At 51.1% G+C, this 24,893-nt stretch overlaps 12 protein-coding genes across 12 annotated transcripts; 6 read left to right on the top strand and 6 right to left on the bottom strand.

Moving 5' to 3' along the window:
• Nucleotides 1-57: 57 nt before the first annotated feature.
• Nucleotides 58-1,953, bottom strand: IAR55_003919 (uncharacterized protein; the record flags this gene model as incomplete). Its single annotated transcript, XM_066947024.1, has 9 exons — nucleotides 58-246; nucleotides 318-403; nucleotides 463-553; nucleotides 611-705; nucleotides 765-909; nucleotides 966-1,278; nucleotides 1,435-1,532; nucleotides 1,590-1,597; nucleotides 1,665-1,953. 9 exons carry the CDS (start codon nucleotides 1,951-1,953, stop codon nucleotides 58-60), a joined length of 1,314 nt encoding a protein of 437 aa, XP_066802403.1.
• A 710-nt stretch (nucleotides 1,954-2,663) lies between these two features.
• On the top strand, nucleotides 2,664-3,740 carry IAR55_003918 (uncharacterized protein; the record flags this gene model as incomplete). Its single annotated transcript, XM_066947023.1, has 4 exons — nucleotides 2,664-2,767; nucleotides 2,839-2,968; nucleotides 3,039-3,240; nucleotides 3,307-3,740. 4 exons carry the CDS (start codon nucleotides 2,664-2,666, stop codon nucleotides 3,738-3,740), a joined length of 870 nt encoding a protein of 289 aa, XP_066802402.1.
• Nucleotides 3,741-3,865: 125 nt separating this feature from the next.
• On the bottom strand, nucleotides 3,866-4,684 carry IAR55_003917 (uncharacterized protein; the record flags this gene model as incomplete). Its single annotated transcript, XM_066947022.1, has 5 exons — nucleotides 3,866-3,974; nucleotides 4,050-4,090; nucleotides 4,198-4,457; nucleotides 4,544-4,577; nucleotides 4,637-4,684. The coding sequence occupies 5 exons, from the start codon at nucleotides 4,682-4,684 to the stop codon at nucleotides 3,866-3,868; spliced, it is 492 nt and encodes a 163-aa protein (XP_066802401.1).
• Nucleotides 4,685-5,224: 540 nt separating this feature from the next.
• Nucleotides 5,225-6,274, top strand: IAR55_003916 (uncharacterized protein; the record flags this gene model as incomplete). The annotated part of the gene is made up of 6 exons (XM_066947021.1): nucleotides 5,225-5,256; nucleotides 5,358-5,457; nucleotides 5,603-5,789; nucleotides 5,919-5,981; nucleotides 6,038-6,091; nucleotides 6,225-6,274. The coding sequence occupies 6 exons, from the start codon at nucleotides 5,225-5,227 to the stop codon at nucleotides 6,272-6,274; spliced, it is 486 nt and encodes a 161-aa protein (XP_066802400.1).
• A 378-nt stretch (nucleotides 6,275-6,652) lies between these two features.
• Nucleotides 6,653-7,888, top strand: IAR55_003915 (Fe-S protein assembly co-chaperone HscB; the record flags this gene model as incomplete). The annotated part of the gene is made up of 3 exons (XM_066947020.1): nucleotides 6,653-7,243; nucleotides 7,480-7,621; nucleotides 7,746-7,888. The coding sequence occupies 3 exons, from the start codon at nucleotides 6,653-6,655 to the stop codon at nucleotides 7,886-7,888; spliced, it is 876 nt and encodes a 291-aa protein (XP_066802399.1).
• Nucleotides 7,889-8,359: 471 nt separating this feature from the next.
• On the bottom strand, nucleotides 8,360-11,402 carry IAR55_003914 (uncharacterized protein; the record flags this gene model as incomplete). Its single annotated transcript, XM_066947019.1, has 3 exons — nucleotides 8,360-10,383; nucleotides 10,427-11,026; nucleotides 11,114-11,402. 3 exons carry the CDS (start codon nucleotides 11,400-11,402, stop codon nucleotides 8,360-8,362), a joined length of 2,913 nt encoding a protein of 970 aa, XP_066802398.1.
• A 778-nt stretch (nucleotides 11,403-12,180) lies between these two features.
• IAR55_003913 (uncharacterized protein) lies at nucleotides 12,181-12,543 on the top strand (the record flags this gene model as incomplete). Its single annotated transcript, XM_066947018.1, has 2 exons — nucleotides 12,181-12,266; nucleotides 12,423-12,543. 2 exons carry the CDS (start codon nucleotides 12,181-12,183, stop codon nucleotides 12,541-12,543), a joined length of 207 nt encoding a protein of 68 aa, XP_066802397.1.
• Nucleotides 12,544-12,631: 88 nt separating this feature from the next.
• On the bottom strand, nucleotides 12,632-17,094 carry IAR55_003912 (uncharacterized protein; the record flags this gene model as incomplete). Its single annotated transcript, XM_066947017.1, has 13 exons — nucleotides 12,632-12,784; nucleotides 12,989-14,004; nucleotides 14,057-14,135; nucleotides 14,185-14,266; nucleotides 14,332-14,401; nucleotides 14,462-14,527; nucleotides 14,585-14,744; nucleotides 14,796-14,894; nucleotides 14,963-14,978; nucleotides 15,040-15,081; nucleotides 15,305-15,544; nucleotides 15,673-16,518; nucleotides 17,084-17,094. 13 exons carry the CDS (start codon nucleotides 17,092-17,094, stop codon nucleotides 12,632-12,634), a joined length of 2,880 nt encoding a protein of 959 aa, XP_066802396.1.
• Nucleotides 17,095-17,552: 458 nt separating this feature from the next.
• Nucleotides 17,553-19,014, bottom strand: IAR55_003911 (uncharacterized protein; the record flags this gene model as incomplete). The annotated part of the gene is made up of 7 exons (XM_066947016.1): nucleotides 17,553-17,879; nucleotides 17,940-18,052; nucleotides 18,122-18,347; nucleotides 18,404-18,467; nucleotides 18,531-18,552; nucleotides 18,621-18,686; nucleotides 18,909-19,014. The coding sequence occupies 7 exons, from the start codon at nucleotides 19,012-19,014 to the stop codon at nucleotides 17,553-17,555; spliced, it is 924 nt and encodes a 307-aa protein (XP_066802395.1).
• Nucleotides 19,015-20,146: 1,132 nt separating this feature from the next.
• On the top strand, nucleotides 20,147-20,484 carry IAR55_003910 (uncharacterized protein; the record flags this gene model as incomplete). The annotated part of the gene is made up of 3 exons (XM_066947015.1): nucleotides 20,147-20,225; nucleotides 20,287-20,345; nucleotides 20,410-20,484. The coding sequence occupies 3 exons, from the start codon at nucleotides 20,147-20,149 to the stop codon at nucleotides 20,482-20,484; spliced, it is 213 nt and encodes a 70-aa protein (XP_066802394.1).
• A 56-nt stretch (nucleotides 20,485-20,540) lies between these two features.
• On the top strand, nucleotides 20,541-22,137 carry IAR55_003909 (uncharacterized protein; the record flags this gene model as incomplete). The annotated part of the gene is made up of 9 exons (XM_066947014.1): nucleotides 20,541-20,594; nucleotides 20,662-20,778; nucleotides 20,914-21,082; nucleotides 21,166-21,242; nucleotides 21,315-21,358; nucleotides 21,442-21,522; nucleotides 21,599-21,649; nucleotides 21,709-21,785; nucleotides 21,929-22,137. 9 exons carry the CDS (start codon nucleotides 20,541-20,543, stop codon nucleotides 22,135-22,137), a joined length of 879 nt encoding a protein of 292 aa, XP_066802393.1.
• A 499-nt stretch (nucleotides 22,138-22,636) lies between these two features.
• On the bottom strand, nucleotides 22,637-24,353 carry IAR55_003908 (uncharacterized protein; the record flags this gene model as incomplete). Its single annotated transcript, XM_066947013.1, has 2 exons — nucleotides 22,637-23,911; nucleotides 23,997-24,353. The coding sequence occupies 2 exons, from the start codon at nucleotides 24,351-24,353 to the stop codon at nucleotides 22,637-22,639; spliced, it is 1,632 nt and encodes a 543-aa protein (XP_066802392.1).
• Nucleotides 24,354-24,893: the final 540 nt, after the last annotated feature.

Here is a 24,893-nt window from a genome sequence, read left to right as displayed (position 1 = left end):
TCCATACCGCTGCTTTGACAGTTCCTTTGCTTTGCTGAACGCTTCTCGACACATTGACTAAGCGTCAACCTCCATCTTCTCCCCGTTTGCAACACCCTCCTTGGTCTCATTCTCTTCCGCCTTGTCGTCGTTGGCAGGTTCGGACGTCTTTCCAGTCTCAGGCTCTGCTGGCTTCTCGGCTGATTTGGCCTCGCCGTTTGTTGATTCACCATTCGGTTTGCCTTCGTTGTTGATGAAGTCGGTCCACTACAGATCCAAGTTGTTTTATCAGCCATGTGAGCCAGATACACGGTTCATAGTGGTGGAGCCAAACACACCTGATGCATAAGCTTGCCCGCTCGATCGGTAATCTTCAACTCATCGTTACGGGGTATCTCAGTGAGCGTCTGAATCTTCTTCATGACTGTGACGGTGACCCAGTCAGCCAGTCGATCCTGACAACCGCAAAAAAGACAAGCTCACCTTTGCCGATCTTGGAGTACTGCAGAGCCTCTATTGTGATCGAGTCGTACGTTTCGATCGTCTTGAACAAATCATCATAGACTGACATTTCCTACATGGTCGATGTGATCAGCGGCGAAAACAGATGCTTGGAGATGCGCCAGCTCACGTCGGCCGTTGGCAAAGCCTTGCTCAAGAACGCTCGTTGCAGCTTGTGTCTCCAGTCCTTGACCTTGATGCACTCAGGATTGGACGCGAGGGGATCTAATCGCAGGGAGTCAGCCAAGTTGGGCCACAAGTCCGGCCATCACAAGTCGGCTCACCCTCGTCTACTGGCTCTGTGTTTTCGGCTTTAGAATCAGAGGCTTTGGCTGATTTGGTCTTCTCTGCCTTTGCCTTCGCTGCTGGCTTGGCCTTGGACTTGGATTTGGGAACATCCTCCTCTGAGTCGGCAGCAGAAGTGCCATTCTGCGGGGGTCGTCAGCTCGTCGCGGGGATATTTGGTTTGCAGTGCTTCGACGGACCTTGGCCTTTGCAGCGGTCTTTGCCTTCTTCTTCTTATCCTTCTTTTCCGCTGCGCTTCTCTTCCTCTTTCCACCGGTGGCTACCTCCTCGTCATCTTCATCTTCCAACTCATCGACATTGGCATTGGCTTCTGCTTCTGCCTCCTCACGAGCCTTGTGAATCTCGTCTTGTTGAGAATCCCATTCGGTGGGGTCCTGGGCAGTTTGATAAGCCTCCCGAAGCCCGCCAGTAGACTTTCGGTGGGGCTGGGAAATAAAGTCTGAGATTTCGGACGATGACAGGGGTTTGATCTCTTTGCTTTGGAGCCAGGAGCTGGGATTATAATAAGATCAGCTTGTGTCTCAAGTGCAAAGCCTGTGGATGGATCACACGGATTGATCATCGGGAACAAAAAGACACTAAACACGATATCTGACAATATATGTGATGGAGTGCAAAGTAGGGAACGAAAAGAGTTGAAGGACTCACAAATCGCCAGCGGGGAAGAATTGACAACAGTAGATGTATGGACTTTTTCCTGGTCGTTGAGCGAGCACGTTACGCGGGAGGGTCCCCGGGTCGGCGATCTAGGCGGTCAGTCAGTTTCGTCTGAAGCCCTGCACGACAGCTAAATCAAAGCTCACTCTCGCGGCTGTGAAAACCAAACAGATCAGCTCGTCGAACAGGATGCCAACGATACGAGATTTCAGCCGACTCACGCCAAGGAGGATAACCTCTCAGTCTTGCCAGGACAATATCCCCAACCTCGAACGTCCTCTTCTCGTCAGCTGTGATCGATGCGACAGCGCCTTTCTTGCTTCCTCCCGAGGTCGACGCCCTCGCCTTGGCAGGCTTGGACTTGGCAGATGAGGAGGACGGCTTCTTGTCAGGAGAGGAAGCGGATTTGGTAGGCTGTTCGTCGGCAGCGGAGGAGGAGGGAGCATCGGCCGTAGGAGGGGCGGGGGCAGACGCGTCAACGGACGAGGCTTTCTCGTCGACTGCAGACATCTCGTTCTACGCCAAGTCAGACGGAAACATCAGCGACATGTCAAAGTCAGAAGGAGAATTAGGGATAAGAGATAGGAGCAAGTACAATTTTTCCGGGTGAGTCGATACGCGTGTCACGCACTTGATCGGATTTGTTGATGATGTGGAGTGGAGGTCCGTCAGTGTGCTCGAGCTATGCAGTGTGGGGTGAGCATTTGATCTGCACTGCGCGCTGATGAGACTCACCGTATTGAGATTGAGCTGAGTACTTGGTCGTTCTTATCGACAGGAAGAGCACGGAGGAGTGTCAAATGAGAGAGAAATGGATGGAGATGAAACGATGATGGTGGAATGGAAATGAGCTGGGGGAGGAACATGAATTGTACTTGCGCGCGCTACTTTATTATGACCCGGTGTCACTACTGTCCAAGTGGTTTACAGCAACTGGTAAATCCAGGGACACAGTCAGGCCAAACGAGATCTGCCGCATTCGGAAACTTTCGGCGTTTTCACTTCATACCGGCGTGGGTCAAGCTTGGGTTAGGCCTGTGTGACATTTTGATGTCAGATAGGCACGCGTCTGGGAGTTGTAGCTCGGAGATCGCCTCGTAATGCTTCCAAGCGGCGTCACCTTTGTACATCGTATCTCAAATGTGTTATTCGAACACTCTAACCCTCGCAGGACATACTTCAGTCAGAGCAGTCTACTCGTGCCAGCATCGAGAGACAACATGCGTACCTCAGTGGCTCTCTCCTTCCTCTCTGCAGCTGTGCTCACAGCTCCAACTCTGGCTTTCAAAGACACGTCTCCTCTTCTCCTGTGGGCTTCTGATCCGTAAGTCATCATCGGTCGGTTCCGAACGTAGCTGAAGTCCGTCGCTGACGTGTACATCTTGTCACGCGCAGAAGCCAAGCTTTCGAAGTCGCTGCCAAAGCTCTGGCTGGTTCGGGACTCGTCGATGCGAATGAGGTGTATGACAAGATCTCAAGTCTAGGGTGCGATTGGGAGACAGTGGTCTTGGTCCATGTCGATGAGGTGAGTTTCTCCATGTGACGATCGCCATGTAGAGTGACTACTGATATGTCTGATGTGTTCCCTGTCATAGCTGCACGACTCTCGACTGTCCGAGCTCTCGTTCCCCTCTCATGATGCTCATCTCCACATTCCATACCTTGTCAAGCCTAATCGAAGAAGCTTGGACACGAGAGTGGACGAGTGGGCTGAGACTTGCGGAGCCGAGGTTGTCACCTCATTCAATGAAGCGAAGGGGAAATCGCTCATCAAGCTTGAGACGACAGCAGATGGAGGTAAATGACCAGCCCTGAAGAAAGCACTCTAGATTGGAGCTGATTAACAACCTTGTGTAATCTCAGCTATGCCCACGCTCCCGTCGGACCTCGCATCACCTCATCTTGTCCTCGTGACTGGCTATCGATCAAGTCACACTTACGAAAAGAAGCAAGAACGACCATTCCCGACCCATATCACCTCTTCCACCACGCATCACCGCACTCGCACGGCTACGAGCACCTCGAGCCGAACCTCATTAAGCGCTTCCTCCGCCACTTCGACATCAACGGCTTCTTCGAGACCTCACCACAACTCAACGATCCCCACTGGCGGTCCCCTGCTCGAGAGGGTCCAATTACTCACGACGCCGATCATCACCTCTCTGCTTATAACATTTGGCTTATTCCTGCCAATTGCAGCGTTTGGTGTTTCCGCCCTTGCGGGTATCCAGGTCCCACCAAGAATGATGGAGATCGGTAAGGGTCTGGTGGTCGACAAGGGCAGGAAAGATCAATAGGTAGCAGAACACCGTTTGTACCCGTGCACATCTGATGTGATAAAAATGCACTTTATCCAACTCATATCGCAAGCAAGCAAGCACAGCTACTGGTCCGGGTATACTTCGAAATGCATATTGCAAGCTTACTTTCTCATGAGGAGGTAAACGTTTTCACCAACCACAACAGATGCTAAATGTCTATATGATCCTCGAAGAGCCATGAGCAGACCGCCGAAGGAAAAGTATGCGGTGCTGTGAGTTTGCGTGGAGAGTCAGCTGTTGTATTCTCTCAAGACAGTTCAGTGTCAGAACCGTTTCTCGACTCACGTTTGGTTGTCTCCTTGTGCTGAATCGTCAAATTTGTATATCTATTCAAGGCATAAGATGGATCAGTAAGCCGCTCCGTTCGTCGCTTCCCATAAAAACAAAAGGCATTATCGAAAGAGGACGAGAAAAGGAAACGAATCCCACTCACCTTGCCATACATCACATAATCGTAATCTTTCGCCAAACCCTGGTCATCACTTCTCCACAATTCTCTCTTGATCTTCTTGACACCCCCTTCGCCGTCCCCATCCGCTCCGTCCGCATCCCCGTTCTCCAGCTCTTCCGGAATCAGAGATCGCGCGATGGCTAATGTGAATTGTTCGCGGACGGCGAGAGGATAGAGCTCGTTGGCTATGTCGAGGGTTAAGGCCATGTTGAGATTGTGTGAAGGGGCCGTTATTCTTGATACTGAATCGTTGGAAAGAGAAAAGTTCAGTCAAGTGTCCGTTATCAGCATTTTGTCTTCCGGTAACAGGATAGGATGGACAACACACCTCGATCGAATTTCTTCCCGTCTTTGTCTACGGTCTGTCAATCCTCTATCAGCTATACATCCGACCGACAGAAGGACGGGTCCTCTCGCTCACCTCGACCGTGAACCGGTCTTCGAAGATGATGTTGGATGTTTCGGCCATGATGACAGGGGTCGTCGGGTGTGGGCAGTAGGTGGAAGATTGGATGACCGGGATGACAAAGTGCACGATTGAGGACCGGTGCTCGCAGATATTGGCTGTTGTGCTCTTGAGGTGATAGTGTTAATGTGGCCGAACCGAGGTATGCGCTCAAAGAAGAATCGATTAGTTGTTGTCACAAAGACAGAACCGAGCAATTATCCAGTCATTGAAATCTGGCAGCAGCAGGTGAGTTCGAAGTGAAACTTATTTCTTCCCACCAATTTAGGGTTTTTCTAATCGCCCAAGACTGCCCTTGATCATGAAAACGCAGCATAGAAAAGAATAATCTTCGCCTCCCACTGATACACCGAATCCAATACCAAACGACCCCACAAGAACATCAAGTCGAAAGTAGACACACGACGTAGCGACCAGTGACTATCGCGTCTGAGCCCCGGAGCGATCTCTTCTCGACGCTATAAGCGGATCGATAGATAATTCTGTATCTGATCAATCGAATCTCACTTCTTTTACCTTCCACACTCAGTTCAACTTTCCATCATGTCTCACGGCGATCATTCTCGAGACCCATGGTGAGTTGATGCGGGTCATCATCTCACCTAACTATAATTCGAAGAATGATATCATGGCGCTTCGTGCTTGTGAACGTCACTGATACTTGAGTCTACACCAGCCCTTATGTCATCCTCAACGATTTTGGAGGTGCCTTCTCGATGGGTGCGATTGGTGGTGGTATCTGGCACGGTATCAAGGGAGCTAGAAATAGTCCTAGGGTGGGTTCGGAGTCTCTCGATTCGATCCTGACTCATACTGACTCCACTGTCCGTCGTTATCTAATCATTACCTTCGCATCCCTCGCCTTCAAATCCTGTTACTCCTTTTCGCAACACAATATGAAATCCTCAATCACAAACACAGGGCGAGCGATTCGTCGGCTCAATGTCAGCGATCAAAGCTCGTGCGCCGGTCTTGGGTGGGAACTTTGGTGTATGGGGTGGACTCTTTTCAACTTTCGATTGTGCGGTCAAGGGATATAGACAGAAGGAAGATCCTTGGAACGCTATCATCTCGGGTTTCTTGACTGGGGGTAGTTTGGCTTTAAGGGGTGGGTCAATGATTCTTTCTCCAAGCGGAGAGCTCCTGCCCTTGATCTTCTCTACAGCTGGATGACGGAGAGACGAAGGGAGGACGGACGACTGTATGAGGTTTCGGCTGATCGTGTAATTTATAACAGCTGGTCCCAGATCTGCGTTCGGTTCAGCTGTCGGTTGTGGTATACTTTTAGGAGTGTTCGAAGGTGAGTTCCATCATCTGTTCTCGTGCGGGCGCTTGAGCTGACCATTCATGTCTCAGGTGTCGGTGTTCTCATGAACCGAATGTTTGCTCAACCCATCCCACAAATGCAATGTGAGTGATTTGCCTTGTCTTCCGACTCTTGTTGAAACGAATCGCACTCTCCCCATTCCTGTGCCGTCCATCGCCTTGGTGTTCATCAATAAATATCCAATTTGACCGTGGCTGACCTGCTGTCTTCGTCCAGTACCCGAACAAGCAGCCGCACCATCAGCCCCTGCCGTGTCCTCCGCTTAGTTTCGTTTTACAAGTAGTTTTGGATCTTGTATAGTCCACTTCACTCCTCCATTTACATGCATCGTATCTCATAGCAGCGTTCCTTGGTCGTGACGACCATTTCCTGATTATTTCATGCGGACTACTTTTGTGTCGTTGTTCGTTACCATTCGGTGATGATCGGTTGAGCCGCGGCGCCAAACGTCATCGTCGGCCGATCTGTCTGAATTTTCGATTGACTTTGTTACATTATTATCAACATTGCGTCTGGTTTGCGATTCGATTCTTCTTGCATTCTGCATCAACAACACCCATCAAACATTGACATAGACGACGACCCTGTTAAGCACTGCCATACCGTGCACGCGTGTCGCCAACCCATTCGAAACATAACTCAATATGATACTCAGATTATCGCCTCTCTCCTCCGCATCAACTTTGTCATCTTTGTCAACACGATCCATCTCCCAAATCTCACCTCGATCTTGTCTTTCACCCCGACCTCAATCGCAATCACATAGAATCCAAAGAGCAGCAGCAGCAGAAGCTTCCAAGCGATATAATTCCACTTCGACATCTACTCCTCCTACTCGAGCTTGTCCGACATGTCAACGGCAGATCCCGTTACCTTTATCGCCCTGTCCGTCCTGTTCCACCTTATTACCCTTACCAACCTCTCTATCCCATCATTCAATGTTATATCTCTCATCGCCCGTCCTCGCTTCCTCCTCTTCAGCAGGATCAGGGACAGGAACAGGACTGGGAGGACAATTAGATCTGGTCGCTGAACTCGCGACGATATCAGCTCATGGGTACGGGTTGGATAAAGCTGATCTGCGGAGCAAGTGGGTGAGGAGACAGAGGGAGCTGCATCCGGACAAATATAGTAGTAAAGGCGACAAGGCGGTGGATATGGCTCGGGAGTTGAGCGGCAGGGTCAATGAGGCGTATAATGTTTTGGGGGATGAGTTGAAGAGGGCAGAGTATCTGGTGAGTTGCGTCAGCAAAGCCAATCTGGCGTATCGTCTTTGAACTTGTCACCACTCATTGTCCGCTATCCATCCTCGGCATCTCATCTCTCACACCCACACTCGCTCCCAATCTCTCGTCCACCGCTCGCCACCATCTCCATACCAGTCCGCTCTCTTCCGCCGGACTGTCTTTGAATCCTCAGAGTCGTCCCTGTGACAAGCTGACGAGAGAACCCCACCTCTTAACCCGCCCAGCTCTCAATACACCAACAGGGTCCCGAAGAGACGGACAAGATCGATGATCCCCTCCTCCTTGCCGAGATCCTCGAAGCGAGAGAAGAGCTAGAGGACGCTTCCAGTCCAGACGAGATTGAGTCTATCCGAAGTTCGAATCGAGGTGAGTCCGAGTCGGAGTTGGTTCTTTCCTCTTTCTTATGTGCTTCCTTGGGCAGACTAGACAATGTCGCTGACGTTCGCTCTTGTGTTTCATTTCCTCCCCTTTGATTCGCCCGCTCTCACAGAAAAAGTATCAGACCTCATCCAATCCCTCACCACTGCCTTCTCCCAGACACCTCCAAATCTCGACGAAGCCAAGATCTTGGCCGTGCAATTGCGTTATTGGCAAGGTCTCGAGAAAGCAGCAAAGGAACGTGTGGTCGAGTGAATAACGTCAAAGTCAACCTAGTTGCCATTACCGTGAGCTGTCTTCGAGAAAGGGAGAAGGGAATATGGGAGTTGGGTGTGGGTGTGGGTGTGTAGTCCATGTATACGTCGAACACGGGAAAGAAACATGGTTGGTGAGAATATGACCATAGCGAGCAAGTCTCCCATCTGTAGCGGTAGGTATCAATAGCATCTAGGCGAAGGATCGAGCAGCTCGATGTACTTGCACATCATTGATGCGTTCTAGAATGCGACAATGAACATTGTAACGAGACCTTTACCGTGAGCCTGTGTTTCGCTACGTGGACACAGGCTAACTGACACTCATGAAGCAAGCACGAAGTTGGCATCTCCAGACTGGTCCTCTAGCAAGTAGCTATTACAACGCGAGGTACAGGGGACAGAGCACAATTGACACTGATTATCGGCCCAAGCACTTGCGATCGCATTCACTCCATACCAAAAAACCAATCTACGGTCCACCGTTCTGAGACCCAGCACCACCAGCTGACTTCCTTAGTGAGAAGAATCTGAATGGTTTCTTCTCCGAACCCCAACCTGAGCCACTCTTATCCACACCATCTTCAGATCCGTCCATTCCGATCCCACTTGATCCCATCGTGGTCGAGCCAAGCGCCGTCGCACTGGTCGATCTTGGCCAACCTGAACTCGAATCGTCTTCAGCATTCGACGAGCTGGTCCCAGCCCATCGTTTGGAGAACGGGGCCCATTTCGCCGCAGCGAGAGCTTTCTTCTCACTGCTGGTAGGCGCGAAAGGCGAGTTCTCGTATCCAGGAAGATGGTTTAGCGAGTCGTTGGAGGTAGTAGGATGCATGAAGCCGAATGTTGAAGGGATGTTGTCGGATGACAGGGTCCCAGAGAACCAGCGTCTGGACCCGGGGAGAGCTGGCAGTCCAGGCATCGCAGGCGGAGTGGTAGCGCTCGCACTATTGCCGTTGAGGTTACCAGATGATGCCGAGGGGGACGAGCTCGTCGGAGGCAAGAGTCGTCCGGCGTTTCCGCTGAGTCGCTTGTGCTGTTGTTGAAGGTGAAGAGACGGTTGTTGGTGAGTTGGAAGTGTTCTAGATTCAACAATTGGCGAAGTCCAAACATCGTCTTCCTCCTCTCCAGAATCACTGCCGGAGTGAATGTCCCCATCATCAGCTAGCTGGGCTGCATCACCCAGAACAAGATTGAGCGGCTCCTCGAATGAGCTCGGTAGGTCTTCGTCACCGCCGACAAGAGGCGTCTGGTCACCTTCAAGAGAACGGAACAAACCCTGAGGCAAGAGATTCGCACTGAAAGAAGAAGAGATACCGCCATCAGGGGATCCTGAATCGTGTCCGTAGATATCCGACTCTGTGTCACTCGGAGGCTGGGGTGGTGAAGGCGAACGTCTGTTTCCTGCAGAAGGACCCGGTCCGAAATCCTCGAAACCAGCAATATCCGTTGAACGTCTCAACTCGCCCAGATCGCGAGAAGACCCCGAATTGTTGTTCTGCCTTGAGAGATGTCCAAAACCTGTCCCAGTAGTCGAGGAGGGGTGTGTTGGACGAGCAGTGTATTCGTAACCAAGATGAGGCATACCGGCCTCTGCCATGTACGCAGCGGCCTGACTCGCCCATTGATTGGTTCCCCCATGAGCATGTTGATATCCATGAAGGAAACCCTCCTGAGCAGCCGCCTCGTACGCTGCAGCCATCATCATCATCTCCTCTTCCGGTCCAACCTTCTTCGCCGCTTCGCCAGCTTCGATGATCGCTCTGAGTCTCTCTTCGGCCTCCTTGATCTGATTCCCTAAATCCTCGTTCTTGGCCTCCAGATCCGTAATCTCTCCCTCTACATTATCCATCTCCCGTTTCCTTGCTTCCACCTCTTCTCTCGTTTCCGCAACGTGCTTTGCTCCCTCTTCCTGTGATATTCGTACATTCTTCTCACTATTCTCCATGAATTCCTTCAAATCCCGTATCTCGTTCTCGGCGGCAATGATCTTGGCCTCCAGACCGTCCCTTACTTCTTTTACAGATCTGAATTTCTTCTCCGCCTCACGACGAGCAGCCTCCGCTTGTCGTTTCTGCTCTTCCAAACTCTTAGTTCGTGACTTCAATTCTTGTCTCTCGGCGTCATCCTCCTTTCGACGTGTTCGAAGCTCGTCGAGATTGGCTTGAAGATGAGCATGAGCATCGTGAACTGACTGTTCGTGCGAAGTGAGCTGAATTTGCAGTTCGCCCAGCACACTTTGCGCTGTGGAGAGCTCGGCCTTCAGACCGATGAGGATGGGTGAGGCAGCCGTCTCGGGGGTATCGGGAGCCGTGGTCGTCGGTGGTGCGGAGATAAGGTTTACAAGGGAGGGTCGACGAGATTCGGGAGAAAGGGGTCCGTTGGGTATGGGGGCAGGATGTGAGTGGAGAGGCAGGGTATCGGTAAGGTTGGTGGTTGAATCGGATTTGCGCAAGTGTTTGGACGCAGACAAGGAGTGACTGAGGGCTGATTTGCCTAGATCCAGGTTAGCTTACCACTCAGCAGTTCGTACACCTACCAATCGGTATAGAGTCCTCCTTGCTTTGCACGGCCCTCATCTCAAGCACTCCCGCTTTGTCCAAGACCGACCCCTTCTTCCTGCCTTTCTCCCTCTCACCTCTGTTCAGAACTCTCCAAGTCCATTCGACGGACTGCGGCACAAGTCCAATCAGACTCCAGTGACCCATAAACCCGATCCAGATGACATGTCGTTCCCTTATTGGAGGGACATGCTTTCCTTTCGGTACAGGATCAGAGAGGAAGATGGGCGGCGACAAAGGTGATGTTATGGTGATCGAAAAGGCCATGAAGGATCGATAAAGTAGAGTCGGTGTACGAAGTGATATAGCGACATGATTGGCAAAACGAAATGGAGCGACGGTATGCGAGGGTGTATCTGTGCCAGACATATGCGAACCGGAGCCTCGACGGTCAGGAGCAGCCGCCGCGAGGTGGGTTGTCGCTGAGGGGGCCGTCGAGGAGGGATGAGCCTGTTCGTCGTCGATCCCGGCGGTATCGTCATCTTTCTCTGATCGCCGAATGTCGGCCAGGTGTCGACGGAACGACAGCTCGGTGAGATGTGCTCGAAAGGACGACTCGCTGGGATTGGTGATCACGGCTAGTTGGACGGAGTGAGTATCAATGTCAGTGCCCTCCTGTTTCGCTACTTGGGGACCATCTCAAGCGACTATGAACTCCGACTCACCAACAAGTATCATCACCATTACCACTGCCAACCAGAAGAACAGATTCCTCCAATCCATCATGCCGTATCCATATCCATATCCATGGCCATGACCGTGGCCGTGGCCGTGGCCATGACCATGACCAAAATCGAATAATCCACCCCAACCCCATCCCGCTGACCATACGTCGTCACCCAGGACAGGATCGGACCCCATGGCTGTAGGAGCAGAACCCGGCCCTGGACTGTCGACGCCGGCCAAGGAATAGATTGCGTCCCTCGATCGGTCGAATATCGATCTGAGGGACATTGTTCGACCGTTGATCGTCTCGTCTCGTCGACCGGCAAGAGGGGGCGACTTAGATTGACAGATGAAGAAGGGGGAGGAAGGCTGTTGTCGTAGTCATCTGTTCAACGCGTTTTCCTGTTATTATGATTTTTTTCCTTCTTCGTCGGTCGCTTATCCCTATCCCGTATTATGTCAAATTTACAGATGGGTCCGTCGCTGCGAGTGGAGAAGGTGCCAAACCCCCCGAGTAGTGATTCCGAAGAGGTGAGAGCGTGCTAGGTGAGGGAGAGTGTTGGAGGGATGTGAGTTGAGGATGGATGAACAGCAAGAGGAGTCGAGCTGTAAAATTGATGTAGTCAAAAGGTCCGAGGTAGTGGTGGTTTGGCAGCAGCAGTGGTGACCATGACAATCTCTCCATTTAGATCAGGTTCCAGAACTCTATACAGGACTTAAATCAAATGACACGGAAGAGTGCCACATTCACTCAATCACCGCACATTCCCGCGATCACCCCCTTGTTATCCTCCAGGCGAGTTATTATGCTTGCATGCTGCTGCTGCTGCTGCTGTCGGTGCTGCAGCTACATCATCAAACATCTACAACAGCTTTGTGATCAAGCATACTCCTCACAGACTCGGAGGACGTCGACATCAGCATCAACAGAGTCTCATCACGGTCTATATATCTTTCCATCCCCTTCACGTCAGCCCCAGATCCCCCCTTACACCTCCCATATAGTACGTTCTCACCTGGTCATATCTTCGCTTGTCGACATCCGTTGAATCCTTGATTACCACAGATGCCCGGCCCCATATACCGTGATCCTTGGGCGGCCAGAGAAGCGTGGCGTAAATCTCCCATTTTCAGCAACCGAGCAATGTTCCGGTGAGCAAGAGCACTCACTTCCCCTCCTCGTCAACCTATATGCAAATGCATCCACTTTGACTGTCCATTTGTCTGTCTGCTTCCTACTTGTACTTGTCTGTTAACGAATGTGGATCTGAGCGAAGACTGATCTCCTGCCTTTCTGATCTCACGCAGAAACATGTTCCCGGGACTCGGTACGGCCATCGTCGCATTCACCGCCTATGTGATCTACGACGATTATTTCGCTGCGAAATCATCACATGGTCACGGGCATGCGACAGAAGAACATCATTAGAGGAATGGAGGACAGACGGAGGGCCTAGTCCGATTTGAGATTGAGGATTTCGCATCTGGGATGATGAGATGTAACATTATGATCATGATCACGATTGGGAAGAGACAGGCTTTTCCGCGGATGGGACACTGATCTCGAAGTTCATACCGACTTTGACAGCTGATGGTGTATACTCGAGCTTGAGCTTGAACGACCAACCTTTGATCGGCGACGATGGTCCACCAGTCCTCGAGTCCTCCAACTACGATCATACAATGCTAACGAAAACGATGCATATGGCTGATGCAGTGATAGTAAAACAAAAATATACAATGATGTCTATCTATTTGTGATGGCAAACAATCCGAATCCTCCTTCCGCTTACTTGAAACTCTTCGGCACCTGGACGCATCCGACTCGGTCAGCTAGTCGATCTCCAAGACAATGCCTCGATATAGCCACTCACAGCACTAGGAGGAGCATCGCTCGGTGATACGGTCATCGGAGGTACTTCCTCCCCTTCGTCTTTCTCATTCCCGACAGCCCTGGTGTCGCCTTTGAAGTCCGCCATGCTCAGTTGCCTGATTAGAAGACCCATACCTCCGGATTGACTTGGTGCTCTACTTCTTCTCCCTGACCCGTTTACGCCTTGATTCCAATACCCACTCGATCGCCGACTCTCCCTTTCTTCCCCTTTGTCCATTGCCGGAGCAGTCCCATCGCCCGACAATGCTGTCCCGGCAGCGTTGGCCGAGGTGTTTGGAGCAAGCGGAGTCATACCTGAACCGAACGGTGAAAAGAGGAATGAATTGGGTCGACGACCTGCTGACGAAGACATTGTCATGGCCATGCCAGAAGCCCGACGTGACAGTCGACCAGAAGCCCCGAACGGGTTGCCAAACGATTCCTGAGACAGAGCGGTTTGAGGTGTCGCCGGTGAGGTGTCGCGAGTACGTGCCCCATTGAGTCCTGCTGATCGAGGTCCGGAGGGCGGAGGAATGGCTTGTGCTCTTGATGGCGATTGTCCACCTGGGGACGCAAGAGGGACTGTGGTGCTAGCTGGGGAGAGACCGGGGTCATGTATGATTGCTCGGAGCTGTGTTGGCGAAGTCGACGCATTCAACACGGGAAGATCTTCGCCCAACACGCCCGTATCCGGCATGGGACTTGTATATGTCACATTCTCCGTGCCATCGGAGCCCAGTCCGATGCCCCACTCGCTCTGGTGCTCCTCTTCGATTTCATCTGGTTCCACAGTCCTGACTTCCTCTCGGAACTCCGCAATCTCCCGGGAAATCGCTTCTTTCAGCTCCTCGATGGTGGTGAGCGACTCCACTTGCTCCCACTTCTCAAAGATCTCTGGACAAGACGGTTCATCCGACTCGTCGTGATATGATGCCAGATATGGGTGAGCGAGTGCTGCGATGACGTTTATTCTCACCGCAGGGTCGAAGGTGAGAAGCTGAGAAAGGAGATCTATGGCTAACGAGATTTCGTCATCAGCGATGAACCGAATGGCTGTTGTACAACTCACCTTCTGGGTCAGCGTTTGGGAGAAGATCTGAGTATTCCTGCTTGTCGTAGTGTGGTAAGGTTTTGATGTATGCGCAAGCCTGATAGGCGTATGAGCTAGAGCTATCGAACACACCACAATTGGCTCACCTTCTCGCTTCCGACCTTCGCTAGCGTTTCGTTGTCAGGAGTACCCAGAACCTCCAGGATAAGATTGAGCTGGTCGACATAGCTTTCATGATCCTGTACGTAAGCATGTGCCCTATGTAATCAAATTGTGTGAAAGACGGAACTCACTCTTTCCCCTTGAAGATTGGCTTTCCACCTAATAATTCTGCCAATATACAACCTATTGACCAGACGTCGACTGAGAGGTGAGGTTAGCCTATGGCTATCGACTAAGGCATCTCTGGTCAGCTTGACTCACTAGCTGTTGTATATCTTCGATTTGAAAGCATGACTTCGGGTGCTCGGTACCAGCGAGTGGCAACGTCTAGGAGCCATAGTTAGATGTCAGTACGCCGTGAGCCTCTTCGCTGGCTGTACTCACACTCCGTCAACTTCATCTCCTCATTTTGATCGATCTCTCCCGTGACCGGACGGAATCCTCTCGCTAAGCCGAAATCGCAGATCTTTAGTTCGCAATCCGAGTTGACGAGCAAATTCCCCGGTTTCAGGTCACGGTGAATGACATTGGCAGTATGTATGTACTTTGAGAAGGCAATCAGTTGCGTCATCTGCGTGCAGAAATAGAGACTTACCTTCATCCCTCGCAGAAGCTGATAGAGGAAGTACTGAATATGCGAATTGCTGAGTGGTTGACCTGACCGAACGATCTGATGAAGATCTGCCTCCATAGGCTGAGAGGTGCAGATCACGATGAGCAATGTGAGAGGCAATTCCTGCGAGCACACTCAAACACACTCACTTCCATATATAAGTAACTGAAGGCAGGCAAAGACGATTAGTATACCCATGCTAAAGCCATCGCTGTATCGAACTCACATCTCATTGTATCCCTCCCAGACGTTGTCGAGGTCGATTAGACTGTATGAGGGTGAGTTTAGCAGTCGACCTTATGCTATCCACTCCTCGCTCTCCTAATCTATCTCCTCTTCCCCCCACTAACTATGACCTGGAACGTCTTATCTTCTCCGTGCAGGCGTTTGTGCATCCAAAGCTCCACAGTCTGCCTGATCTCTCCCTGCGTCTGCCCCATCTCTCGAAGTCCCTTCCGCCTGCCAAACCTATTTCACAAGTAAACACTCACCCTGTCAGATTCTCATGTCCTCCAAAATGTCTTAACAGCGTAATCTCTCTCAATGCTCTCCTGGCCAGGATGACCTTATCGAACACCCTCGTTATACATTTGACAGCGACCGGTTCTCCCGAGTATGTATCTTGTACATTTATGACCAGTCCGTAGGCGCCTTGACCTAGGGGTCTGATAAGACGCCAGCGTGTCGGAAGGTGGAATAGACGGTTGAGAGTGTGAATCGTCTGGTAGTCCCTGAATGGTGCAATAGCGAACAGATTAGTTTTACATTGATAGAGTCGTCACGATAACATCGGTCGAGGGACATGACGCGACGCAAAGCTTCAGAAAGGGCAGGGGGGTTATGATGGTGTTCAACTCACCTCGCTCGTAATGATTTTTCAGACAACGGATGATCCTCTTCCTCCTCCATCATCTTCGCCAACCCGACCGCGGAAGCGGACGGTATCCCGTCCAACCCCCTCTTCGCAGCCGCTGCCATCTTACTCGCTCCCGTCTGAGGGGTCTGCACGACGCTCTGAGCGACAGCAGTCGATTGGTGATGTGTCGGTGTATGGGGGTACGTGGTACCTGACGTAGTGGAGGATGATGTTGAGGCCCCGGGTGCTGGAGCAGGCACTGGACCCGTTGATGAAGAGGATGAAGAGGATGAGATGGAATGTACTGCAGTAGCTGATAACAGACCATTGACACTGGTTGTTGAACTAGTGGTACTCCTCCCACTTCCACCACCACCGTCTCCTACTGTCTTTTGTAGAGGATGTCCTGAACCTCTACCAGACACTGGAGCAGGGACTGGTGGTGGAGGAAAACAAGTCGGTGTGGTCGCCGTACGGGGCGTGACAAGCTGTTGTCTACTACTCGAACCGTTCGAGCTACCCGCTGAGCCGCCGCCAAGCGTCGGTAAGCCCCCTCCTGATGTGGCAGTAGAAGCACCGGTGGAGAGCGGCGCGCTAGGTGCACGATGTACGAGTGGAGGGACGGGAGTGGTCCGGTGACCAACGGGATGTAGACTGACCGCGGGGGACGACTGGACGTGATGTGGACGAGGTGGTTGCGAGCGGGGGAGAAGCGGCTTCGACGGTGGTGTGAGCGGTGAATGAGAATGACGGGAAGTGGCGGGCGAAGTAGATAACTCGGGAGATGACATCTCGGCGTTGTCGTCACCAGAAGGCGTGTCGCCAGCCGGCGAAGGGTAAGGACCGTGTCTGACAACGATGATTATCGATACGTGCCGAGAAATTACGAAGATGGTCGCTCCCACAATCTCTCCCAAAGTACGTGAAGATGTCGATGATATAGCCCCCGTGTATTTAGGCGTGTAGTGGTCGTAGCAACCCCGTCGAGTTGAGTTACGTCGAGATGTGAAACGGGTGAAACGGGCCCCGGTACCTATCTGGCTGGCGCTATCTAGCTATCTCTCTTTTTGCTATTTATAATCACTTGCAGATGTGTTTTCGGGGTACTGGATACGTGGTTTTGTATGAGTCCTCGTGAGATATATGTTATCGTTGGTTGTTCTCTGTTCGTCTACCGGCGGCTTCCAATGTGGAAACTGGACTGAAAGATGAGAGGAGATGCGTGGAAATTACAACGCGAGCGACGATCAGGCAATTTCAGGGTCGAACAAAATAGGGATTGAATGGTCCTCAACACGAATGCTCCCGTTCAACAATGTATCTCCACTGTTCATCCATGATGGACAGGGGTTTGGGACGACCAAAAGCTCTCATGCTTTCACCAAGCGAGGTAGTCATCAATGTTGCTCCTTACGTATCATGCATGGCTGATCTCGTCGGCAATGGGGGACGATCTCCCCAAATCCTCGAGTCACACTCGCTGAGATCCCGTATCACCAGGTATCGCCCTCGTCTATCTCTACCGGTATTTTGTTTGGTCAAAACACATCGCATCTCATCCGTAGGGTATACCATTCGTACAACGCACACCTATGACGAGAGGGATATAATCATGTTCCAACGAGTACCTGAGATTGACTCCTTCTTTTCTTCTTCCTTGCTTCCGTCTCGGCATATCAAATCGATCAAAACTAACTTTCGGGGTATGCGCCTTTCTTTTTCCGTGGGGGGCAGCATCATCAAGCCCCGCAGAGACCCGCTGATAATGACCTCACTTCCAAGCACGTAGCTCAGTGCCCGTTTTCGTCTTTCATCCCAAAGTCACAATCGCCTATTGCCGCGTGCTCCCTTTCATACACACACATCGCACCACCTCCCCCAGCTTAGAATTCGTGGTCCCAATTAGGGTCACCGTTTCCGCCGCTTGATTTGACGGGCGCTGCGGAGCCGTTGCCAGTGCCCGTACGTCTTCCTTCATTTGAACCGAACGCTTCCTGACTGCCGCTGCCATTGCCATTGGAATACCCGTACTCGGCATTGTTCGCCCATTCATGACCCTTCTTCGTTGAGGACTTGGTTCTCTTCGAGCTTCGTCGTTTGGATCCGTAGTCTTTGCCCCATTCGGGTACGTCCTGATCGGTAGCTGCAGCGGGAGGATAAGTGTTACCTGAGCTGTTAGATGAGATAGTGTTCGATCTTTGAGCAGCTCGCTGAATAAATAAAACCTGAGATCAACTTGGGAGTAAGATTGCGAGCAAAAAAGTACTGACCTGCCATCGATCTCCACCGGCTGAAGCGTTGCCGTTGCGTTTGGACCTGCCATCTCCGACAGTGCCCTCGAAGTTGGCAGGGTAGTGCCACTTTTGCTGATTCGGCGCTTGATCTATGATCATTCACACAAATGTGAATCAGTCCTGTGACTTGTCTCAATCCGATGCCAAGATCCACTCACCAGCATTGTAATACTCCTCATCCTGGTTTGTCCACAAGCCCTCGTTTCTCCTCCTCTCGACCTCCGCTGGATCCTCAGCGATCGAAGGGTCGTAATTGGGACCTTCCTCGCCTTCTTCCAGGGGCTGATCGGCAAGAGTTGAGTGGTTGTTTCGCTCGTCGTATCGTTTAGACCATTGACTCTTCTTCAGTCGTCGTTGGCGGTCGGTGTCATCGACAAGACCGTACTGACAAAAACAGTCAGCAATTGTGACAGGCCTGTGAAAAGCGGGCGAAAACATACTCTGATAGCCCATTTCGGCGTACGAGCTCTGTTTTGGTTATTTCGGATGTTCTGAATGTAGAAACTGGTTTGGGAACCGCGTCAGCGCCCTTGAACACTGCCATAATCGACCTGGAGGTAAGCTCACTTGTGGAAATGACAAGGAATATCTGAGGTTCAGGCAAATCAGACGCATCAGTAAAAGTCGAATCGACCAGGGCGGACGCAGGATACTCACATCCACAGATACACAAGAACGTGTTGATAAAGAAATCCTTGCCTATCCCGAATCTGACCGCGACGGCTGAAATTACACATGAGTGTCAGTAGAAGCTTATATTGGTGCTTCACTTTGAAGCTGAAGGTGTCATTGAGCTATGGAAATGGAAATATTCTGCCTCCAGATGGATACGCAGAGCCTCATCTGACCAGACGTTCTCGCTACGACCTGTGCATCGCGTTTCATCGCAGGCCCATCGGCCAAGATGCCAAACCTTTCTCATATGATGTGGAGAGCTCGACTCACCAAGAGGCGGTAAGACGAAACCGAGAAGGAACAGCACGAACTGAAATCCGTGGTGTTTCTTTGGGGCGAGGGAGATCTTTTTCGGTAGATGATGATTGAGCGACATCGCGAAGGAGTATTCACAGCTCTTGCAGACTTTGTGCGATCAGAAGCTGTGTGATCGGTGTGGTTGTAGGATAAAGCCTGTTCTAGTGGTCGGGGCAGTGTGTTTTGATCTGTGTTGATATGTTGATATATAGCGAGATGGGAGATGAGATGTCTCGGCCCGACCGGCTGAACAAAGGTACGATACGATGATACGTATGCGTGCTGTGTTTCCACCGTCGATGCTATGACTTGGCGTACAGCTCCTCGCTTTCTACGCGGAGTGACAGATCGTGGGTTGTCAACGTTCGGAAGACCACAATGGCGAGTCGAGCGATGGATGGGTCGTATCGAAGAAAGAGGAGGTATGCGCAATGTTGTTGAAGCTATGCGCCCAGGGAAGTGAGATAGCTGTATATGGTCAGTCGTCGTGTTACGTTGACCGAGACCCATATTCGACGGCGACACGCGGGGAGGTATCAAAATGTGGGAGGAACACATAGGATAGATGACCTTATCACCAAAAGGGGGGTTTGATCGAAACGTTATTGCCACATCATTCTAACAATCTGACGCAATGCCAAGTAGGTACCGATAAGGTGGAGGTCGACCAACGCACTGCTTCCACAATTTTGTTTTGACTTTCTAGATCCCGCCCTTTACACGTTACACCGTATACTTTTCTGTCCTCACAGCCAGCAGTGATTATGCAGCCGATCGTGACTGGAGATGACGAACACTTCAGGAGATAGGCTCAGCAGCGGAACCGAGAATCAATAAATTCAGACCTCACAATAAAGATGGGTACACCACAGCACACGTACCGAATGCAAGAGGTACTCACTCACATGCTTCGTGGTTCTGGGAGGGAGGATGTCGAACAGCAGATCCGGTCGAGCTGCTGTCTGAGAAAAAGGATATATATCATCCACCCTCCCTGTCTAACCGCTGTACATCTTTCTTGGTCATCCTGCCAGCATCCTCAATCCAGCGGTCCAGTCTGTGGATGGACGTGGAACACACAAGAAAAGATGTCAGGATATCAGGACTATCACCATGATATAACCCCTCTTACACAATCCACAGGACCCGACGGTGGCTACTTCGCCAAAGGGTATCTACCCGCGGATAGCAGTACTCGGCCACTGAGGGAGATGGTAGGTCAGAGAGCACAGATCAAGAAGGCACCGCATGCTTTACCTACAAGACTTGAAAAGATATATATGGGTGTCGGTAGGTCATACCACTCGTAGTACACTGCAGAGAGTTTGTCACTCACATAACGTTCCTATAGCCTTCTTTGAGGCTATGGTGATCTTCGCGATCGCTTTCACCGTCTTTGGCCTGATCGAGGTATGTAAGCGCGGTAAAGGCTTCAATAATGAAGCCTTTCTGCTAATCAGGGTCTACACTGTAGGCGAATGTCAGAGCCAACGGGGCCAAAGTACGAACGGTCCCTGTCTACTTGGCCATTTTCATTCTGGCCCAGTGAGTGACTTCTGTAAGGTCGCGTTCACGATAGTGACTCACCGAACGCTTCTCTGCGGAATGTTCTCGGTCATCTATGTCTTTGATGGACTCCGAGCCCGCAATATCGTCCAGGTATCTCCCAATTGCTTGGACGACCATCTCCAGTCTGTTGATCATACTGATTCGGTGTAACTCAAAGCTAGCACTGCACTTGTTTTTCAACTTCTGCCTCACCCTCTATGGGATTCTTCAGATTCCCCAGACGAAAAACGCTTTGCAGGACGAGAATGCCCCAGGAGATTGTGGAAAGTATCCGGTTGGTGGTTCTCCAATTAACGTTGCACCGTTCCCAACGGATCAGCATCCGAGCAGTCCTTGCCCTGTACACTTCCATTACACGTTCGAGTCCTCCTTCGAGTCTCTTGAAACAGACACTCATGGTACTTCACAGAGATGCACCGGCCCCGACTCCCTCTACAACTTACTCGAAAAGCTCATGATAGTCCCGCCGATCATCTTTGGCTTCGCCAGCATCTCTTTCGCGGTGATGATCCGACAACTGTATATTCAGTTTGGATGGGCAGTCTTCCATCTGGTTGGTGCTTCTCCCGAGATGAAAAGTGAGTTGGCACCCTATCCGCGACCTGCGGCATGGATCACGCTGTCACTATCGAGCAAGAAGACACTGATATTATGATCCCAGAAATGCACAGGCAATATCAGACGTTCATCTCGTTACTCAAGATGCTTATCTTCTTCGCCATGGCATTTTGTATGGCGGTGAGTTTCCAGAGCGGGATTATAGATGAGTCAGATTAATGCCTGACTTGTGACTTGGGTCGTTGCACACAGTACATAATCCTCATCACAGCTTGGAAGCCCAAGAAGGCGGAATTGTGAGTCATAGGCTGTTCTCTCTGTCTCATTCGCTCAGCTGTCCGGTCGAGACTGGGAAGCCGCTGACCAGATACGACTACAGTATCGTCACCGTCATTGCTCTTCCCTTGCTCGTCCTCGCCACATTTTTGTGTGGATGGGCACTCAGGGCGGAAAACAGGCCGTAAGTAGCTATGCCTTTTCACAGCAAGCTCATGATCTGGATTGTTCTAACGCTTGAACTTGGCGACTAATCGCAGAACGATGGGCTTGTGCCTCTTCCTCATGATCGCAGGAATTGCGTACTTCATGTGCGTCTTCCCGCCTCATGTGCAGATGTGAGCACTGATAATCTCTTGATTGAGCTCAGATATAAACTTGCTTCACTCTGGTTACCGAGGACTTCTACCTTGTACATCAACACCAAGATTACCATGGCTATTTTCTGTACGTCTAAATTCTATTTCTCGTATCGTCAACGACCATGTCACCACGGCCGAATCCCATCGCTGCGATGCGGAAACAACTTCATCCTCCAGCACTGGACGGGGTGAAGTAATGAGTCATACTTATTCCGTTCATGACCTTAGCGATCTTCGCCATCATCATCCTCATCATCACTTTCGCCGTCGGCTGTATCTGCATGTCCAACTTCGGTAAGGGTCTAGCGGACGCACATCGTAATCCTGAGAACCGGACGACACTCTGGTCACTACCTGCCAGTGTGAGATACGAGAAGAAGGTGGAAGAAGGAGGGGGGACAACGGAGAGCGATGCTGCAAGAGTCACTATCGAGTGAGGCACCTCTCAAGGCGGTTCGAGTTGTGAAAGCAGTAAAGTATTCGATTGTACGATTTCTCTCATTGAATTCTCACTCGGTTTCGAAGAAGGTCGGATAGGCTTAGGGATGAAGTGAGAACGTCTACTTTGTATTGTGTACATGAACATGGATCTGATTCGCTTGATCTTGTGTCCAAAAAAACAAAGAAAGAAAGGAATGCTACCTTGACGCAACATTACATGCTATGCTAAGTCGAACTATCCGGATCCGTTTACGTCTGTCTACTTGTACCTATGCTGTGATTTTTCAAAGTAAATCTAAGAGAAAGTTAGGAGAAAATGCGAACAAGCAATGAATTACGACAATGCAAAAGATGGATCGTCATAGACCAAAAGGAAAGAAGAAATGGAATGTCGACCCAACATTCTATCCTATCCGTATGATTCTAAATGATAAAACGCCTCTGATTAGAAGCAGGGTGGGTGCGTGCCATGGAGAGCTGAGACATGTCCACGACCTACAACTCCCAAGCTCTTCTAGCACCGTCTCCGCTGGGAGGTGGCATAGCTCCTGGACCGCCAGGAGGAGGGATCGCTCTCCCATTTCCGTTGTTACCGTTCCTCCATTTATCATCTTCGCTCGGACGCCTATATGCTTCCGGAGGATAATATCCCGCTGCTCCTGCTGGCGGTGGTTGAGGAGCATGAGAGTAATCTGGCGTTCCCACAGGATAAGTGGATGATTGTGGAGTTCGATATGCTGCGCTAGGGGAAGAAGATCGCCTTGGCCCACCGCTGCCGTAGATCGCTGGCACATTCGGAGGCGGTCCTGGCCGAGGGTAGGGATAGGCTGACAAAGATGGCCCGGAAGGACGAGGAACAGAAGCGGGCTGAGGCGGATAGTAAGGTTGAGGAGGTAGGTTCTCATATCTAGGTAGAGGTGCATCAGCTGCCGCTGCTATTGCCGAAAAACCTGGTAAACCATGTCCTGGCATCGATTGAGCCGGAGTGATGGGTGTTGGGGGCGCGATCTGAGATGAGCGTCGAGAGGGAAGCGGTTGAGGAATATCAGGTGGCATATCTCGTGATGGTCGAGCAGCCGGGATGGCGAGAAATGAGATCACCAGGTAGATTCTTCCTAGACTGGCAGGTTGCCATAGACTGGCGCCCAAGCCTCCACCAAGATGCAGTCGGATATTGAAAGGGCTGAACCGATTGTCAGAGTGAAGCACTCTAACGTTCTTGTTCGGATACGGCTCTCTCATCCCTTCTGCCGGCGAGAGGAGCTCTAATTCGCTGCGTTGAGTGATCGCTGCTTGAGTGACGTCGGTCGACCGCAGTGGGGCATCAACATACGGCACTGTCAGAAGTCGGTTGCGCTCGATATCGATGAAATGTCGATCTTGAGGATGTATCCAGTCCAGCAAGTTGAGGTTCACGAATTCGTTGGGATGATAGCCGATCAGAGGATAACAAGTGGGACTGGCGCGAAGGATCTTGAAGTCGGTCGTGGTGAAGAGAGTGAAAGGTTGTGTAGGAGGAACGGCAGAAGGGTAGGTCTGATCACCTTCAAGGCCCTGTCCAGGTCTTGATGTCGAGGGTGCATTTCGGCTGATTGGTAGCGCTGTTGGAGGAGGAGGGGCGTCCACTGTCGTCATATAAGGTGCGTCATACGCTGATGGACCCTTCCATTTCCCTACTCCACTAGACTCGGAAGGGGGAGGCGGTTTGGCTCTATGATATGGCTCTCCAAGAGCTGGCTTGGGAACCTTGGGTCTGCCTCTCTTCTTGTGCTATGCAAAGAGGTGTTGTCAGCTTTGAGACATTCGGTGACTTCTGACAGGGATGTCACAAGAAATGCACGCAGTCTCAACTCACAGGCACATCCTCACACTGTTCCGGCTTTCCCATGTTGACACATCGCTTGCAAGGTCTCGCGATGTCACAGGCCAGATGCGCCCTCTTGCACGGACCACATGCAGATGATACGTTCGGTTTACCTCCTACTCTCTTCGCCAGTGATGCGGCATCTTGATTGGGTGAAGTTCCGTCTCCAGGTTCCGACGCGGGGGTCGGTGATTTTGGCTCCATTTCCCCGACTCGTTGTTGATGAGCGTGATGGGAGGAAGTGTCTGCCGATGTGGATAAGCCTGCGTCTCCTCCTAGTATCGTTCTAGCTCCCGGACCGTCGAATGCCGTTTGTCGCGATGAGTATGTCGAAGTTGGGTAGCTCATGCTACCTCTGGGTAGGAGTGGAAAGCTGGGAGAACGAGACGGTCTGAAGCAATTAGAGTAACGGTGAGATGGTGAAGAATGTATGGGGAAACCCCTCGCACTGAATGGATTCGCAAAGTCGTTGTTGAGTGTTTGCTCCGTGTAGTGATAAGTGAAGGTAGCAGGGATCTGCTTTGTTGGCAAATCACAACCAAGGGACTAACCGTGTGCTTCTGTACACCGGCGGAGAGTGTATTCCCAGTTGTTTTCAGTTGAATTTGAGCTGACGCAAGTCAAGTGGAGAGGAACGAGCGTAATCGGTGGGACGGTATGACAGAATGAGTTTATTTGTGATTGGCCGTAAAGGAATCTCAGGGAGACGTGTAGTCTGACGATAGTGAAGCGACGACGAGATTGATCTGATCGTGGATTGAGGTATCGCCAACTGCTGACGGCTTTCAGATGACTATATAAACGCAGAACAAGGGTAAGATCGAGAGACTCCCGCAAGGTGAGACCCCGGTCAAAGAACGTTCTGTAATTTAAATTCTGTTGTCGCCT

This window comes from Kwoniella newhampshirensis, chromosome 7 (assembly GCF_039105145.1).
Source record: "Kwoniella newhampshirensis strain CBS 13917 chromosome 7, whole genome shotgun sequence".
In the NCBI taxonomy this organism is placed as follows: domain Eukaryota; kingdom Fungi; phylum Basidiomycota; class Tremellomycetes; order Tremellales; family Cryptococcaceae; genus Kwoniella; species Kwoniella newhampshirensis.
This window is presented reverse-complemented; position numbering and strand designations above follow the sequence as displayed.